This window comes from Pelobates fuscus, chromosome 1, assembly GCF_036172605.1.
Source record: "Pelobates fuscus isolate aPelFus1 chromosome 1, aPelFus1.pri, whole genome shotgun sequence".
Taxonomy (NCBI): Eukaryota; Metazoa; Chordata; class Amphibia; order Anura; family Pelobatidae; genus Pelobates; species Pelobates fuscus.
Window position 1 is genome coordinate 241,939,326 of NC_086317.1, and position 18,522 is coordinate 241,957,847.

At 42.6% G+C, this 18,522-nt stretch overlaps 1 protein-coding gene across 1 annotated transcript in view; it reads right to left on the reverse strand.

Moving 5' to 3' along the window:
* FAM167B (family with sequence similarity 167 member B) overlaps positions 1-16,653 on the reverse strand; it is a 16,710-nt gene extending 57 nt beyond the window's left edge. The window contains exons 1-2 of the mRNA XM_063444542.1: positions 16,365-16,653; positions 1-566 (exon numbers count right to left, since the gene is read on the reverse strand). The exon at positions 1-566 is cut by the window's left edge and continues 57 nt beyond it. Of these exons, the coding sequence (XP_063300612.1) occupies positions 303-566; positions 16,365-16,619 (519 nt within the window). The 5' untranslated portion in view covers positions 16,620-16,653 and the 3' untranslated portion in view covers positions 1-302. The remainder of the gene's footprint in view (positions 567-16,364) is intronic.
* Between the last annotated feature and the right edge of the window lie 1,869 nt (positions 16,654-18,522).

Sequence of the window (18,522 nt, forward strand, 5' to 3'; positions counted from 1 at the left end):
AACTGATTACATACATACAAATTCTGAATAGGTTATGCCTTATTGGGACTGTTTTGCCATGTTGTTCATCCTGAAAGAAATTATCATAAACACATACACATTTAAAAAAAAATTATATTGTATTGAAAATCTGTATATTTATAGGGATGAGTTAACCTTGGAGTAATTTGACATTTAACTTCAATTAAATATATTTGTGGATTTCATTTTTGAAGAGGTTCCAATTTATTCATGTTATTTTCCATCCAAAACATTGAAAACCAATAAGTCTAATATCTCAAAAGCTGCCATTGGTGGGTCTCTCAGCACAAAGAAAATCTCCTAGAGTTGATATTCATCCGGGTGACACCAATGTGTTTAAGTGGAGTAGAGAGCGAAAAGGCTGCCCTTGGTGGGATGTCACAGAGTAGGTCCGAGTCTTCATCACAACCCTCCAGATCAAATGTGGCATCATCTAACATCTCCTTGTGACGCTCACAGGTCTGTTCCACTTTGAGCTGTGATATTCGAGACCGTAAGAGCATTAGCTGTCTAGCTAGGAGGTGATCAGAGGCTTGCATTTCCCTCTGTTGAAACAAAAAGTGACAATGAGTAAGATTACATTCTAAAATCAAAAGAGAAGTATTTACCATAGAATGAATGGTTGGGCAGTGATTTAAAGGGCCAACGTCACAAAAGGAATCTAAATGACTGGTGACAACTGGCAAGTGGTAAAAGAATGCCTTCTAATGAATAAATAAATCTGCTGCACAAAACCATCTCACTCCATAATTTATTGTGGTATTATAGCTTCCAGTGTGATTACAATACAAATCATTGTGGTATGTTATTTTTAAAATATTAGAAAACTGTTTTGTTTGGACAGCAGTGGCTTCCTCTGTGGTATCCTCCCATGAAATCCCTTCTTGTTTAGTGTTTTACGTATTGTAGATTCGCTAACAGGGATGTTAGCATTTGCCAGTGACTTTTGTAAGTCTTTAGCTGACACTCTAGGATTCTTCTTCACCTCATTGAGCAGTCTGTGCTGTGCTCTTGCAGTCATCTTTACAGGACGGCCACTCCTAGGGAGAGTAGCAGCAGTGCTGAACTTTCTCCATTTATAGACAATTTGTTTTACCGTGGACTGATGAACAGCAAGGCTTTTGGAGATACTTTTATAACCCTTTCCAGCTTTATGCAAGTCAACAATTCTTAATCGTAGGTCTTCTGAGAGCTCTTTTGTGCGAGGAATAATTCACATCAGGCAATGCTTCTTGTGAAAAGCAAACCCAGAACTGGTGTGCGTTTTTTATAGGGCAGGGGAGCTGTAACCAACACCTCCAATCTTATCTCATTGATGGGACTCCAGTTGGCTGACATCTCACTCCAATTAGCTCTTGGAGATGTCATTAGTCTAGGGGTTCACATACTTTTTCCACCTGCACTGTGAATGTTTACATGGTGTGTTCAATAAAAACATGGCAATATTTCATTCTTTGTGTGCTATTAGTTTAAGCAGACTGTGATTGTCTAATGTTGTGACTTAGATGATCAGATCACATTTTATGACCAATTTGTGCAGAAATCCATATCATTCCAAAGGGTTCACATACTTTTTCTTGCAACTATATATATATATATATATATATATATATATATATATATATTCCTCTTGTGTGATGTCTAGCTTTAGACAAAATTCGAACACTAGAGGAAACAAGACAGTCTACAGTTGGTCATCGATCCATTTAGAATATCAATGATACATTGTCAGTGTGGGTACTCTCCAGAAATACGATTATGAGCCAAGCTGAATAAATGTAGGGGAATCTCAATAGGACCACCATATTGATAAAAAGGAGGTTAAACCCTCCCCAATGTCCCTACTCGCGGCATGGGGACCTTAAAATAATAATGAGGGGGGGACCTAATGTCCCCCCCCCAGTCCCCACCCAGTGCCTGCGGGTGGGGACCTTAAAATAATAATAAGGGGGGGGACCTAATGTCCCCCCCCGCCCCCACCCATTACCAGCGGGTGGGGACCCTAATATAATAATTGTTGGGGGGACCTAATGTCCCCCCGGTCCCCACCCATGAGTGGTGGGTGGGGACCCTAATTTAATGATTGTGGGGGGGACTTAATGTCCCCCCTGGTCCCCACCCATTGCCCGTGGGGTGGGAACCCTAACATAATTGTGGGGGCCAAATGTCCCCCCGGTCCCCACTTCCCCACTCATTGCCCGTGGGGTGGGAACCCTAACATAATTGTGGGGGGCCAAATGTCCCCCCGGTCCCCACCCATTGCCCGCGGGTGGGGACCTTAAAATAATAATGAGGGGGGACCTAATGTCCCCCCCAGTCCCCACCCCAAACTTACCATTTGATGTCTTCTTTTTTTTTCTTCTTTTCTTTTCTTTCTTCAACCCCAAAAAAGGGCAAATAAAAACCCATAATACGCGCCGCAACTGTGTTTAAAAAAAAAAAAAAAGACGAGCGCACCCATGGAGGGCTCCGCGGAGACTGAGCTCTGCAGGGCGGGAGAAGGCTTATAAAGCCTTGCCCCGCCGTGCAATTAAGCTCAGAGCACTGTGATTGGTTTAAGATTAGTTTAAAGGACCACTCTAGGCACCCAGACCACTTCAGCTTAATGAAGTGGTCTGGGTGCCAGGTCCAGCTAGGGTTAACTAATTGTTTTATAAACATAGCAGTTTCAGAGAAACTGCTATGTTTATCAATTAGTTAAGCCTTCCCCCTAATTCTCTAGTGGCTGTCTCATTGACAGCCGCTAGAGGCGCTTGCGTGATTCTCACTGTGAAAATCACAGTGAGAGCACGCAAGCGTCCATAGGAAAGCATTATGAATGCTTTCCTATGTGACCGGCTGAATGCGCGCGCAGCTCTTGCCGCGCGTGCGCATTCAGCCGACAGGGAGGAACGGAGGCGGAGAGGAGGAGGAGAGCTCCCGCCCAGCGCTGGAAAAAGGTAAGTTTTTACCCCTTTCCCCTTTCCAGAGCCGGGCGGGAGTGGGTCCCTGAGGGTGGGGGCACCCTCAGGGCACTCTAGTGCCAGGAAAACGAGTATGCTTTCCTGGCACTAGAGTGGTCCTTTAAGTCAACCAATCAGAGTGCTAGCCACTTTTTACAGCGTGGGAAAATTCCAAAGAACTTTCCCACGCTGTGTAAATTGACACAGAGCACTCTGATTGGTGGATTTCAAACGGGCACTGGGTGAGGACTGGGGGAGACATTAGGTCCCCCTCTCATTATTATTTTATGGTCCCCACCCGCGGGCAATGGGTGGGGACCAGGGGGACATTAGATCCCCACCCCACAATTATGTTAGGGTCCCCACCCCGTGGGCAAATGGGTGGGGACCGGGGGGGACATTAGGTCCCCCCTAACATTATGTTAGGGTCCCCACCCGGGCAATGGGTGGGGACCAGGGGGATGGCACTATGTCCCCCCCATTTAACTTGTGTGTACCCCACCATCATTTAACTAGCGACTGGGCAGCAATAGCCGCCCAGTCACTAGTGTTTTAAAATTTCAATTTAGGCAATATGCCCCTACTCGCGGCGTGCCGCGAGTAGGGACATTGGGGAGGGTTTAACCTCCTTTTTATCAATATGGGGGTCCTATTTAGTTTTATGACAGCGTGCAGACACTGGCTGCTCGCTGTCATTTAAACTTACATAGAAGTGAGAGAGCTGGTAAGAGTACCGTGGCAAAAGTAGCTATTTAGATCTAAATAGCTACTTTTTCATATTGCAACATTGTTATAGTTTTACTATAACATTTTGTTACATGTACTGTCTCTTATCATAGCTCTCACTCACTTCTATGTAAAATACTGATTTAAATGACAGCGAGCAGCCACTGGCTGCTCGCTGTTTAGGTGACATGCCCCTACTGCAGGGAGGGGGGGGGCTGGCACAGGTAGGGGCAGCAGGATTTAGCCCCCGCTCCCGCCCCCCCCCAATTTATTGCACTAGTGACTGGGCAGCAATAGCTGTAATTTTACATTTGTTTAGGCGATATGCCCCTACTCGCGGCCCCTACTAGGGGCAATAGGGAGGCAATAGGGAGGATTTAATCTCCCATTTATTAATATGGGGGTCATAGTGACCCCCATGGATTTTAACACAAAGGGGGGGGGGTAGTAATAATTTTTTTACAAGGAGGGAGCTGGTAGAGATTTTTTTTTTTGCGCACGCTAATGGAAACGAAAAGGTAATCATTCGGCATTTCCGCTTTCCTTTCGTTTCCATTATCGTATGTTGCTCTTTCGAATACAAAAACCACAGGAATTTCGTCAGAAAACGCTTTCATTCGAAAACGAAAGCACATGTCTATTGATGAGCCTTCACTGCACTTCACATGTGCACTGCAACCTCTATCCGTATACACACACAAAGCATCCCCCTGCAGCCGCTAGAAACACACACAGTAGAGCCATTAAATGCACATACTACACCTACAAGGCCCACACACGCTACAGGCCCTAAAACAACCAAGAAACACACAACACAACCCCTAGCCACACATAATACACCAGAAACAGACCCATATACACTCTACAACAACCCAGGGAGCTTCCAAACACATGCACAACACACTTTAACAGCCCTGTTCCGCTTTTGTTCTTTGGTATCTCACTATTGCGGACACCAGAGACAAGTCATCAGCAAATGTGTGTGCTTGCATTGTGCAGAGGGGGCCCTGGAGGGGTACACGGGGCCGGTGCAAGGATTTCAACCCCCATATGCTCTGCCTATCATGAGACATTACAATGCCCCACCCATATGATCTGCCATATGAACCAATGGCAGTGCTGCACACAGTGTCTTTTCTCTGAAAAGGCTGTGTTTACATTAAAAAGCCTGCAGGGACAGGCTATAAACACCAGAATCACTACATTAAGCTGTAGTGGTTCTGGTGACTATAGTGTCCCTTTAATGTGAGGTAAATTAGAGATTAGTGTCACTAATAATAAACTGGATTGCCTACTTACCACCAGACGAGGACAAGAGGATGAAGATGGGCTCAGGCTGGCTCCACTGGTCTGGTGTTAAAACAGTGCTCATAAAAATAAACGAACAGGAAGCAGCTCCATTTTTTTGTTGCCCCTTACACAGATCACAGTCTAGGCCCCCATGGCCTGACCGTGAGTATGTCTACAAGCAGGGCCGGTGCGTCCATAAGGCGGCACAGGCGGCCGCCTTAGGGCGCACCAGCCCGGGGGTGCAAAAGTCTGGGTGGCCGGCAGGAGGGAAGCGCACAGCTCCCCTCTCCTGCCGGTCACTTCTTGTAGTGTGGCCGAGCGCCAAATGCAGCGCCGCGGACTGTGAGGAGGGGGCGGGGATATGACAAGTCATATCCCTGCTCCCTCTGTAGCACACAGCGCGGCTGGCGCCCAGGAGGGGCGGAGCTACCGCCGGCCATCTTCTCGCCAGCATGGGAGGAAGTCCTCCCAAGAAGACTCGAGCAGCAAGAGCAAGAGAAGGCAGAGAGGAGGGGGGCTGGGCAGGACCAGCTCCTCCAACTCCCAACTACCTCAGGCAGCACTTTGGATCCCAGGTAAGCCACCCTCCTGAACCTGTCTGTCAGTGTGTGTGTCTGTGTGTGTATATGTCTGTCTGTCAGTGTGTCAGTGTGTCTGTGTGTATATGTCTGTCTGTGTGTCTGTGTGTGTATATGTCAGTGTGTCAGTGTGTCTGTGTGTGTATATGTCTGTCTGTGTGTGTATATGTCTGTCTGTCAGTGTGTCTGTGTGTGTGTACATGTCTGTCTGTCAGTGTGTCTGTGTGTGTGTACATGTCTGTCTGTCAGTGTGTCTGTGTGTGTGTACATGTCTGTCTGTCAGTGTGTCTGTGTGTGTATATGTCTGTCTGTCAGTGTGTCAATGTGTGTATATGTCTGTCTGTCAGTGTGTCAATGTGTCTGTGTGTGTATATGTCTGTCTGTCAGTGTGTCAGTGTGTGTATATGTCTGTCTGTCAGTGTGTCAGTGTGTGTATATGTCTGTCTGTCAGTGTGTCTGTGTGTGTGTACATGTCTGTCTGTCAGTGTGTCTGTGTGTGTGTACATGTCTGTCTGTCAGTGTGTCTGTGTGTGTACATGTCTGTCTGTCAGTGTGTCTGTGTGTGTACATGTCTGTCTGTCAGTGTGTCTGTGTGTGTACATGTCTGTCTGTCAGTGTGTCTGTGTGTGTACATGTCTGTCTGTCAGTGTGTCTGTGTGTGTACATGTCTGTCTGTCAGTGTGTCTGTGTGTGTGTATATGTCTGTCTGTCAGTGTGTCAGTGTGTGTATATGTCTGTCTGTCAGTGTGTCAGTGTGTGTATATGTAAGTGTGTCAGTGTGTGTATATGTAAGTGTGTCAGTGTGTCTGTGTGTGTATGTCTGTCAGTGTGTCAGTGTGTGTATGTGTCTGTCTGTGTGTGTATATGTCTCTGTCAGTGTGTCTGTGTATCTATATGTCTGTCAGTGTGTGTGTATGTCTGTCTGTTAGTGTGTCTTTGTGTGTTTGTTTGTGTATGTCTATCATTGTGTATGTGTGTATCTGTATGTCTGTCAGTGTTTGTGTGTATCTGTATGTGTGTGTATCTATGCGTCTGTCTATCTGAATGTGCATCAGTTTGTGAATATGTGTATATGTGTATCTGAATGTGTGTCAGTGTGTGTATCTTTGTGTATGTGTATCACAGTGTGTGTGTGTGTGGCAGTGTATGTGTATATGTATATGTGCAAAAATCTCAGCATTCAAACACCAACACTACACACAAATAAACACCTGCATGCAAACGTCAACACAACATACAAACACACCCCTGCATTCAAATGTCAACACTACATACAAACACACCTCTGTATCAGACACCAAAATTATATATAAACACACACCTGCATTCAAAAACCAACACTACACATAGATGCATGCTTGCATTCAAACGTAAAAACTACATACAAACACACCCTTACAATCATACAAACATACTCCATACAAACACATGCTTACAAACACATAAATACTGCTCCGTGCTAAATACAATCCTGCAAGCATGGGGAATCGGTAGAGCCCCAGCTTTCAAAGCATTGTTGAAGTTGCACGACAGATGGGGATCTATCTTTTAGCCATCCTGTGTACATACACAGACCGTCATACAGAGACATACAGTCTGTATGTCTCTGTATGACGGTCTGTGTATGTATTCAAAAGGAATAAACACAGGCAACACTCCAATAGTAAGGATGGTATATTTATTGATAGGTGAACCACCCCAAAGAAAGTGCGAAGTTCCGGCTCAGAAGAGCCTTATTGCATGAGCTGAAACGTCACACTTTCTATGGGGTGGTTCACCTACCAGTAAATAATATATACCATCCTTACTATTGGAGTGTTGCCTGCGTTTATTCCTTTTGAAGACTTTACTGGTGGATCCAGCGACGTCCGCCTGACACGGAGCATCCACCACTGTGGATGGCCGGAGCATTTACATGGTATCAGTGTGCAGGGTTCTTTGTTTGTCTGTGTATGTATGTCTCTGTTTGCCTTGTCTGTATGTTTTTTTTATGACTGTCTGTGTATGTATGTCTATGTATCATTGTGTATGTATGTCTCTATATGCCTATCTCTATGTTTCTTTATGTATGTGTCTGTATTTCTGTATGTGCCTGTGTATGAATGTATGTCTGTGTTTGTACGACAATGTACCTGTATGTGTAGATTGTATGACTCTGTTTGTTTGATTGTGTGCCTTTTATGACTGTGTGTCTGTATATCTTTGTGACTGTGTGCCTGAATAATTATGTCTGTGTGCTTGTATGGTTGTGTGTCTGTATGTTTGTGTATTTGTGCATGTATGTATTTTTGCCTGTATCTATGTCTATGTGGGAGAAAAAGAGAGAGAGATAGGGGCTGGGGCGAAGAAAGAGACAGAAAAGGGCTGGCGGGGAAGCAAGAAATACATAAGAGGGGTTGTAGGAGACACACTAAAGGGGGGTGTAAGGCACAAAGGGGCCAAAGGGGTAAGACATTCAAGAGAGTGGATATGCAACACTAATGGGGGTAAGAAATTCAAAAGGGGGCTACGAGACACAGAGGTGAAGATGCATGGTTTATTTCTGGGGAGGGCGTCAAAATGCATATTCGCTTGTGTAGTCAAAAATCCTAGCATCGGCCCTGTCTACAAGGCCCGCCCATAAGCCTTATGCCTACAAGGCCCACCCATGAGTTCGCTATAAGGGAGTGGAGTCTATGTGTGTCGAGGATGTGTTATGTGTTATTGTAGAGGATGTTATGTATGTAGTGTATAGGGATACCAGTTTGCGTAAGGGATGTAGTGTGTGTGTATAGGGGATGCAGTGTGTGTTTGTGTGTAAGGAATGCATTGTGTGTGTGTGTGTGTGTGTAAGGGATGCACTGTGTGAATTGGTGTTTGTATGTGTAAGGGATGCGAGGTGTGTTTCTATGTATGTAATGTAATGTAGTGTGTGTGTCTTTAAGGGGTGCATTGAGTGTGTGTAATAGATGCGTTAAGAGAAGCAGTAAGTGTGTGTGTGTGTGTAAGGGATGCATTGTGTGCAAGGGCTGCATTGTGTGTGTGTTTGTGAGGTTTGCATTGCGTGTGTGTGTAATGGATGCATTGTGTGTAAGGGAAGCATGGTGTGTTTCTGTGTGAGTGTAGGATGCATTGTATGTTGCGGTGTGTCTGTGTGTGAGTAGGGCTACATTGTGTATGTGTGTAGTGTGAAAGAGGGTTTGTGGGGTAGGATAGGGGCTGAGAAGGGAGCATCTTTATTTCTATTATTATATTTATTATGTTAATCATTTTTTTGTATAGTTTTTCTTTAAGTGTTATGTATTACAACTCCCTTTAGTGTATCTCTTACAAGCCCCGTGTGTGTCTCTTATCCACCCCCCATCTTTGTATGTCTCCTACATCCTCCCAACCCCTTTGCGTGTCTTATTCTTTCCAGCTCCTTGGTGTGTCTCTTTTCCCCCCAGGTCCATCTGTGTGTCTCCCTCACAATCAACTCTGTGTGTTCTCCCCTCCTGTCCCTTAGTGCTCTCCTATCCCTTAATGCTCTCCCCTGCCCCCCTGCCCCCCTGCCCCCCTGCCCCTTAATGCTTCCCCTGACCTTAGTGCGCTCCCCCCCCCATTCCCATAGTGCTCTACCTCCCAACCTGTCTCTTGGAGTTCTCCCCTCTCCCCCAGCTTTACCTTAGTGGTCTCCTCCCCCCCCCCCATATTTCCCTTAGTGGTTTCTTCTCCACCCCCCCATATTTCCCTTTGTGGTCTCTCCTCTACCCCCCATCTTTCCCTTAGTGGTCTTTCCCCCCCCATATTTCCCTTAGTAGTCTCTTCTCCTCCCCCACCACCCAATCTTTCCCTTAGTGGTCTCTCCTCCACCCCCCCCCATCTTTCCCTTATTGTTCACTCCTCCACCCCCCCCCATCTTTTCCTTAGTGGTCTCCCCTCCTCCCCTCCCATCTTTCCCATAGTGGTCTCTCCTCCACCCTCCATCTTTCCCTTAGTGGTCTCTCATCCACCCCCCCATCTTTCCCTTAGTGAACTCTCCCTCCTCCCAGCTTTCACTTAGTAGTCTCACCTCCACCCCCCCAATCTTTCCCTTAGTGATCTCTCCTCCACCCCCCCACCCATCTTTCCCTTAGTGGTCTCTCCTCCCCCCATCTTTCCCTTAGTGGTCTCTCCCACCCCCTCCCCTCCAATCTTTCCCATAGTGGTCTCTCCTCCACTCCCCCCTCCCCATATTTCCCTTAGTGGATTCTTCTCCTCCCCCCCCCCCCCCCCCAACTTTCCCTTAGTGGTCTCTCCTCCATCACCCCATCATTCCCTTAGCGGTCTCTACCTCTTTGTAGCGTGGCCAGGCAGCGCGGACCGCGGTACAGGAGCTTCTTTTTCCTGTACCCGGCCGTAGCATTTCCTTTCAGTCTGGCCAGGTACAGGAAACAGAATTTCCTGTACCGTGGTCCATGCCTCCTTACCATGCTACACTGAGTGAGTGGCAGAAGGGAGCGCTATGTGCTACCCTTCTGCCGGGTCACTCAAATCTGGCACCCCCCCCCCCCGGGCCGGTGCGCCCTAGGAAGCGCTCCCTCCTGTCACTCCCTCACTGTAGCGTGGCCAAGCCCTGTATGGTCCGCGGGTACAGGGAGTATCTGTCTCCTGTACCCAGCCGGACTAACACTGAGTGTGCACTTCCTTTTAGTCCGGCCAGGTACCGGAATCAAAAGCTCCCTGTACCCGCGGACCATACAGGGCTCCGCCAAGCTACAACAGAGGTAGGGGAGGGGGGGATAAATAAATTGACAAGTGGGGGGAATAAATTGACAGAGAGAGGGGGAGAAATAAATTGACAGGGAGGGTAGGAGAAAGAAATTGACAGGGAGTGGGAGAGAGAAATTGACAGGGAGGGGAATTGACGGGGGAGGGAGGGAAAGGGGGAGGGGAGAAGAGAGTGACAACGGGGGGAGAAGAGAGTGGCAAGGGATCATATGGGTGGGGCATTGTGATGACGCATGGGGGGGGGGGGGCGGCAAACTTTACTTTTGCCTAGGGCAGCAAAAATCCTTGCACTGGCCCTGCATAACATGCCCCCTTCCTGGCCCCACCTCTCCTAGTGGGCTGCTCTGCCTTAAACTGCCCGGTCTAATTTATGTCCCAGTCCGGCCCTGTCTATGGGGAGCAGTTTTTACAGTTGTCAGACAGTGTTAGAGTCACACTTTTTGCTTCAGAACTACTACATTAGCAGTGGTTCTGGTGCTTACAGTGTCCCATTAATTTTCATATTTCAGCAGACAATTAAATGGCAAATTTATATATACATATATATAATTGTTGTGCATAATAATTTACCTGTAGAGGACCAGTAGAGACAGATTGCGTAATGCAGTTTACACAGACAAAGCTATATGAATAATTTTAGCTGAGTTTGTATACTGCTGGCAGCTATTACTGTAAATGAGTAAACAAAAACTTGGAACAAGAACAAACTAATTTCTTGACACATTCACTAAACTGTAAACACAGATTACTACAGTTTTACTGCAATTATGCTCTCATTTATATTGCTCGTCTGTTTGGAAATACCCTCTTACAGAGCGCACATTTACTGTTTTATTGCTGTGGCAGTCTGTGATAAAACCTGCATATTACAGTGAGTAATATTGAAGATAAAGCTATGTGATATATGAGATATATTGGACAGCTCTATAATACACTCTTACATTTTGTACACTTTTGATGTGGTGCTCCTCTGAAAAAAGGAACTCTTGGAGTAAGAAAGAGGTATTGGGCAGACATTGGGGGAGATTTATCAAACTATTATGTTCTGAAAAGTTGTGCAAAAATGCAAAAGAGTATAAGTCACCAATGGTAAGTACCTGCTGGTTCCATGGTGGCTGCCTCATTTCTAATACTGTAGATCTCTTTCTAAAACATAAAACTTTGATAATTCTCCTCCACTGTGTAGTAGTACAGTTACAAAGAAAATGAAAAATAAGTTAGCCACGATGACATACCTTCCAACATTTTAAATGGAAAAAGAGGGACAGTTTAATTTTACGGATGCGAGTGGTGGGTGATTTACTAATAACAATTTATGCAACAAGTGTAAATTAACACGTATCTTATTTTCACAAAATGTATCTTATTTACACAGACCGATTTCTAAACACATTTATTGTAGCTTAACCCCTTAAAACCGGAGGGCGTACTATTACGCCCTCCGGTTTTTTTTTACTTACCCGGTCGCCGGCGATCCCACCCCGGGCGATCGCGGTTGGGGGGACTCCCAGGGAGCCCCCCGCGGCACATCCGACATCCTGAAGCCCCCTCCTCCCCCCCCCCGGCCATGTGAGAGTGAGGTCCTTGCGAGGACCTCACAATCACATGGCCGGGATAGCTGCCTGGTGCATTGCAAGCAGGGGGACTAACTGTAATGACAGTTAGTCCCCCTGCTGGCTGGAAATAAAATTCAATTAAATAAATAAGTGTAAATTTTTTTTTATATATATACATATTATACATATATTATATATATATATGATCTAAGTATATATATACACATACATACACTGTCTAGGTGTATTTTACTATTAATATATATATATAATTATATATATATATATATATATATATATATATATATTAATATCAAATTACACGTAGACTGATACTGATTAAATATATATATAATTATTGTATTTATATATAATATAAAAAAATTTAATTACGTTAAAAAATAAAATTAAAAAAAAATTAAAAAATAATAATTAAAAAATATATAGATGTGTGTTATTTCGTTCTAACTGTATTGTGATATTTAAAAAATGTATTACAACAATGATATCGCCAGTAAAAGTGAAGTTTTTTGCATTTTTCAAACACAAACAGCACTTACACGGACAATATTATTGCTGTGACACTTTGTACTGTTTTGAAACACAAATATTTGTGTTCAGCGAAGTCTCCCAAGTACAACAGTACCAATCATGTACAGGTTTTATGGTGTTTTCAAAAGTTACAGCGTCATATATAAGGCTTGTGTTTCATTTTTTTAACATTAAAATTCGCCAGATTGGTTACGTTGCCTTTGAGACCCTATGGTAGCCCAAGAATGAAAATTACCCCTATGATGGCATACCATTTGCAATAGTAGACAACTCAAGGTATTGCAAATGGGGTATGTCCAGTCTTTTTTAGTAGCCACTTAGTCACAAACACTGGCCAAAATTGGCGTTTTTTGCATTTTTCACACACCAACAAATACTAACGCTAACTTTGCCCAGTGTTTGTGACCAAATGGCTACTAAGAAAGACTGGACATACCCCATTTGCAATACCTTGGGTTGTCTACTATTGCAAATGGTGTGCCATTATGGGTGTAAATTTAATTCCTGGGCTACTATACAGTCTCAAAGGCAACGTAACCAATCTGGCGAATTTCAATTTCAAATGTAACACGCTATATTTGACCCTGTAACTTCCCAAAACACCATAAAACCTGTACATAGGGGGTACTGTTTTACACGTGAGACTTTGCTGAATACAAATATGTGTATTTTATTGCAGTAAAAGCAAACAGTATTATGACATTGACAGTTAAAATGTCATGAAGAACGAAAAAAATCAAAAAAAATCTTATTTTCTCCCATTTTTTTCATATTAAATTATGTTTCATAGCTAAATATTTGATATTAAATGAAAGCCCTGTTTCCCCTGAATAAAATGATATATAATAAGGGGGGGTGCATTTAACCCCTTAACGCCGTTACGGCGTTCTATGCCGTCGCGGCTTTAAAGGGCTTTAAAGCCGTTGCGGCGGCATAGAACGCCGTAACGGCTTGCAGCCCCAGGAGCAGAGGTGTACTCACCTCCGCCGCGATCCTCTTCTGGGGGGCTGTCTGAGAGCCCAGGCAGCCCCCCTCCGGCAAATGAGGCCCCCGGGGGCCATGTGATCGCTCTCAAAGAGCGATCACATGGCCCCCTATAGCTGGCTATGGATCTGCCAGCAGGGGGACTGTTTAAAATATTAGACAGTCCCCCTGCTGGTAGGTAGTGTAAAAAAATAAATATTAAAATGTTATAAAATAAATTAAATGCCTTTTTATATATATATAATATGTATATATTATATATATAATATATATACATATTATATATATGTAACGTCATACGTAATGTATTTTAATATTAATATTAGTATATATATTAATATTAAAATACACTTAGAATGATGTTACATATATATAATATGTATATATATTATATATATAATAGATCTACATATATATATTATATATATATACGCATAATTACAATAATAAATAAATAAAATAATTAAATAAATAAATAAAATATTGAAACAAAATATAAAATAAATTATATATTCATATGTAATTTCATTCTAACTGTATTTTGTTATTAATATATATATATTGGAAACAGAATACACTTAGAATGACATTCTATATATATCTATCTATATATAAAATACAAATAACCGCAAATATATATAGAGAGATAAATACATATAATTACATAAAAGATTACATTAGTATACACGTAGAATTTATATACCTATAAATGCATATATATTAAAATTCTACGTGTATATTTAAGTAATTTTTTAACATAATTATGTCATTTGATTAATTAAAATTTGATTGACATGCCTGACAACACAGGGAGAAAGTGCAGAGAATTTAATTCGCATGCACTATATTAGACCCTGTAACTCTCCAAGACACCATAAAACCTGTACATAGGGGGTACTGTTTTACTCGGGAGACTTCGCTGAACTCAAATATTAGTGTTTAAAACTGGTAAATTGTATTACAACGATGATATTTTAAGTAAAAGTGACGTTTTTTGCATTTTTTACAAACAAACGGCACTTTTATGGACTATATTATTGTTGTAATATGTTTTACTGTTTTAAAACACTAATATTTGTGTTTAGTGAAATCACCCGAGAATAACAGTACCCCACATGTACAGGTTTTATGGTGTTTTGGAAAGTTAGAGAGTCACATATAAGGCTTGCATTTCATTTTTTTGACATTGAAATTTGCCAGATTAGTTATGTTGCCTTTGAGACCGTATGGTAGCCCAGGAATAAGAATTACCCCCATGATGGCATACCATTTGCAAAAGTAGACAACCCAAGGTATTGCAAATGGGGTATGTCCAGTCATTTTTAGTAGCCACTTAGTCACAAACACTGGCCAAATATTAGTTTTTTGCTTTTTTCACACAAAAACAAATATGAACGCTAACTTTGGCCAGTGTTTGTGAATAAGTGGCTACTAAAAAAAACTAAACATACCCCACGTTCAATACCTTGGGTTGTCTACTTTTTCAAATGGTATGCCATTATGGGGGTAATTCTCATTCCTGGGCTACCACACCGTCTCAAAGGTAACATTACTAATCTGGCAAATTTCAATTTGAAAATGGAACGTTCTATATTTGACCCTGTAACTTTCCAAAACACCATGAAACCTGTTAATGGGAGGTACTGTTGTACTCGTGAGACATCGCTGATTACAAATATGTGCATTTTGTTGCCGTAAAACCTAACAGTATTATGACATTTACAGCTAAAATGTGAGGCGGAACTACAAATTTAAAAAAAAAAATCAAATTTCTCACAGTTTTTTTTAATTTTATTCATAATAAATTGTTTCAAATACAAATATTTTATATGAAATGAAAGCCCTGTTTCTCCTGAACAAAATGATATATAATAAGTGTGGGTGCATTTAATATGAAAGAGGGGAACTACGGGTGAACAGACATATAGCGCAAATTCCAGTTTTTGTTTACGTTTTGTTTTGATCAGAACGTGTACTATTGACTCCGTCCTGAAGGGGTTAATATGAAAGAGGTGAATTACGGTTGGACAGACATATAGCGCAAATGCCAGGTTTTGTTTATGTTTTGTTTCGTTCACAACTTGTACATTTGGCTGCGGTGTTAAGGGGTTAAGCGGCTCTAAACACCGCTGGGCGTAATAGTATGCCCTCCGGTCTTTTGTTACTTACCTGGTCGCCGGCGATCCCACGCCGGCGATCCCACGCCGGCGATCCCACGCCGGCGATGTGTATGTGTATTTTATTGCAGTAAAAGCAAACAGTATTATGACATTGACAGTTAAAATGTCATGTAGAACTTATTTTCTGCCATTTTTTTCATATTAAATTATGTTTTATAGCTAAATATTTGATATTAAATGAAAGCCCTGTTTCCCCTGAATAAAATGATATATAATAAGGGGGGGTGCATTTAATATGAAAGAGGTGAATTACGGTTGGACAGACATATAGCGCAAATGCCAGGTTTTGTTTACTGTTTTGTTTTGTTCACAACTTGTACATTTGGCTCAGTAGGGACACTTGGCAGGTATATGATGATAGTGGACCGTGTATAAAATTACTGACACAGGTTGGAAAAAAGCAATATATAAATATTATACTACTTGATTGAAAGATGCTGTTGTGGTAGATCAACATGTTACTATTGGTATGGTATTGTTTGAATATTTTATATACAATTCTTTAGATGTAAAGTGTTTCTTCCACGTGTTAAAATCTAAATATTGTTAGTTATTGGATATTTCTCCCGATGTTTTCAAACTCATTGGTTATGTAATATCTATTATGGTACCAGTACAATTTTAAATGTCAAATTATTTCAGAGATATATGGACGAAGAAGGCACAAACACATATGAGTACAAGAGTAAGAGACAGAGTATAAGGAGTCACACAAATATAATGAAGGTGGAAGAAGAATAAACGTGATATTTCTAGAGAACATACATTAAGGACAATATGGAGTTCCCCAGAGCATCTCAGACTCACCAACTCTTTCCTGAGCCATTCCAAAGCTTCATCCATAGAGCTAAATCCACACACGCTGCCTATTGGCGAGTTTTGTTCTTGGTCCTTGCCTTGCATCCAGGGCTGTCCCTGTACCCTCTGTGCCCATTCCTGGTAAGATGGACGCCTGGTCTGGAGGTTCAGTCTGGCTGTCAGAGCCTTAACTGATTCCAGATCTGGAACTTGTTCTCCTTCCTCTTCACCCAGCTCACTAAACCTCACCAAGTCTAGAGACATGAGTGGGTATTTGTAAGACCAGGGTATCCTTGTGAGAAAATATATATATGCGTATTTGATGTTGCCCAGACTGCTGATCTGTAAAACTAATTGGCACTGTTATTATCGTTCCCAGGTTTATAAGTCACAGGGTTATATGACTAAATGATCCTCCCATTTTTGCAGGAAGCTGTGCCTTGCAGATAAGGCTCAGGAGAACAATAACAACAGCCCAGTCCATCACTAGAACAGGAGGAAAGGTCATGAACATGGTCATAAAGTGAGATCTATTTTAAGTTGCCATTGCCCTCCTGTACATGTTAACAACATCTTGGCCAGGAAAAGGAAAGGAGTTGGCAGGGGAGGTGTAAGAGGGTCAAAACAAAGAACATGGGAAGGAGATGGATACATTACGGTTAATTTATTTTTTATGCAATGTTGTTCCTAAGTGAGACTGCTTTACAGAATATTTACACTATTAAACTGAATTAAAATATCAACCTATAGAGGACATTTCTAATAGTTTTTTTCATACAAAGAGGAAATCTGGTCACATTAGTGATACATAGAACTGCTGTGTATTTGTTCGACTCTGGAACTCTGAAAGAAAGCAGAAAACGAGAAAAAAAAAGACACAGGAAATAATGTATAAGATAAAATGTATGTCCTACTTAGTAACTACAAAATAAACAAGAATCAGTCCTTGCTAAAAGAATAGAATCTCTGCAAGGAGTTGTGATGACCTTAGTTCCTAATCACATGGCTGAAAATATTAGCAGGCAGAATAGACAGTTACCTATAGGCTGTAAAAAAAGTTTTTAAAACAGTTTTTGTCCTATGCTTTGGCATCCTACAGATTAATTCCCCTAAATTGTCAAGCTGTAAAGGGAGCATGTGGAGGAAAGGAATACAAGGCCAGATTAACATATGGGCAAAGGTGTAACTAAGAACCACAAGGCCCTAGTTGCAGGCATAGGCAACCTTCGCACTCCAGATGTTTTGGACTACACCTCCCATGATGCTTTGCCAGCATTATGGGTGTAGTCCACAACATTTGAAGTGCCGAAGGTTGCCTACCCCTGCGCCTAGTGCAAGAACCAAAGACAGGCCTCCCTCGCAACCCCTCCTGGCTCCACCCTAAGCAGAGAGTGGAGATAGCTTAGCGTGAGTGTGCCTGGAACTTGGCTGAGTGTCATTGTGGTGGTTGACTGAATGTGATATGTGTGAAGTAGGCTAAATGTGTGATTGTGTGTGAGGGCTGGCTGAGTGTGATATACTTTTAACCCCTTAAGGACACATGACGTGTCTGACACGTCATGATTCCCTTTTATTCCAGAAGTTTGGTCCTTAAGGGGTTAAAGAATTATACATTGAAATATATACATATGCTAGCCAGTGGTGTATCCTGGTTTTGTGCTGCCCTAGGCTTTGGGCCCCCCAGGAGTAGCTCACACTGTGGTGGAGCACATCCCGCAGTGTGATACTTCAAAAAAGCAAAGTAGGCTTTACTCAAGGGGGGTGCCAGCGATTAACGTTTTTAAGGCAAGGACACCAGTGAGTGTGGAAAGGCTGGCTCCATGGCCTGGGCAATATCCTAAGCAGTGGGAAGCACAGATCTTGTTTTTTTGTCAGGATTACAAGTTGATCCAGCATGCAGAGCTGTATCACACCTAGGACCTAGGACTAAGGATAACGTATAACCGGACCTTAGCATGGCCGGACTTAACGTATCCAAGAATAGTCAAAATACTTGCCGAGGTCAGGAACACAGAATCCGACACAATGATGAGGGAAAGCCAGAAGTCAAGGATACCAGAATTCAGGGAAGTCAAAACAAAGCCAAAAAGGCAAATACCAGAAAATCAAGATCAGGAACACACTCTCAGATTACTATCAGGATGAAACCACAACAGGGCAATGAGCA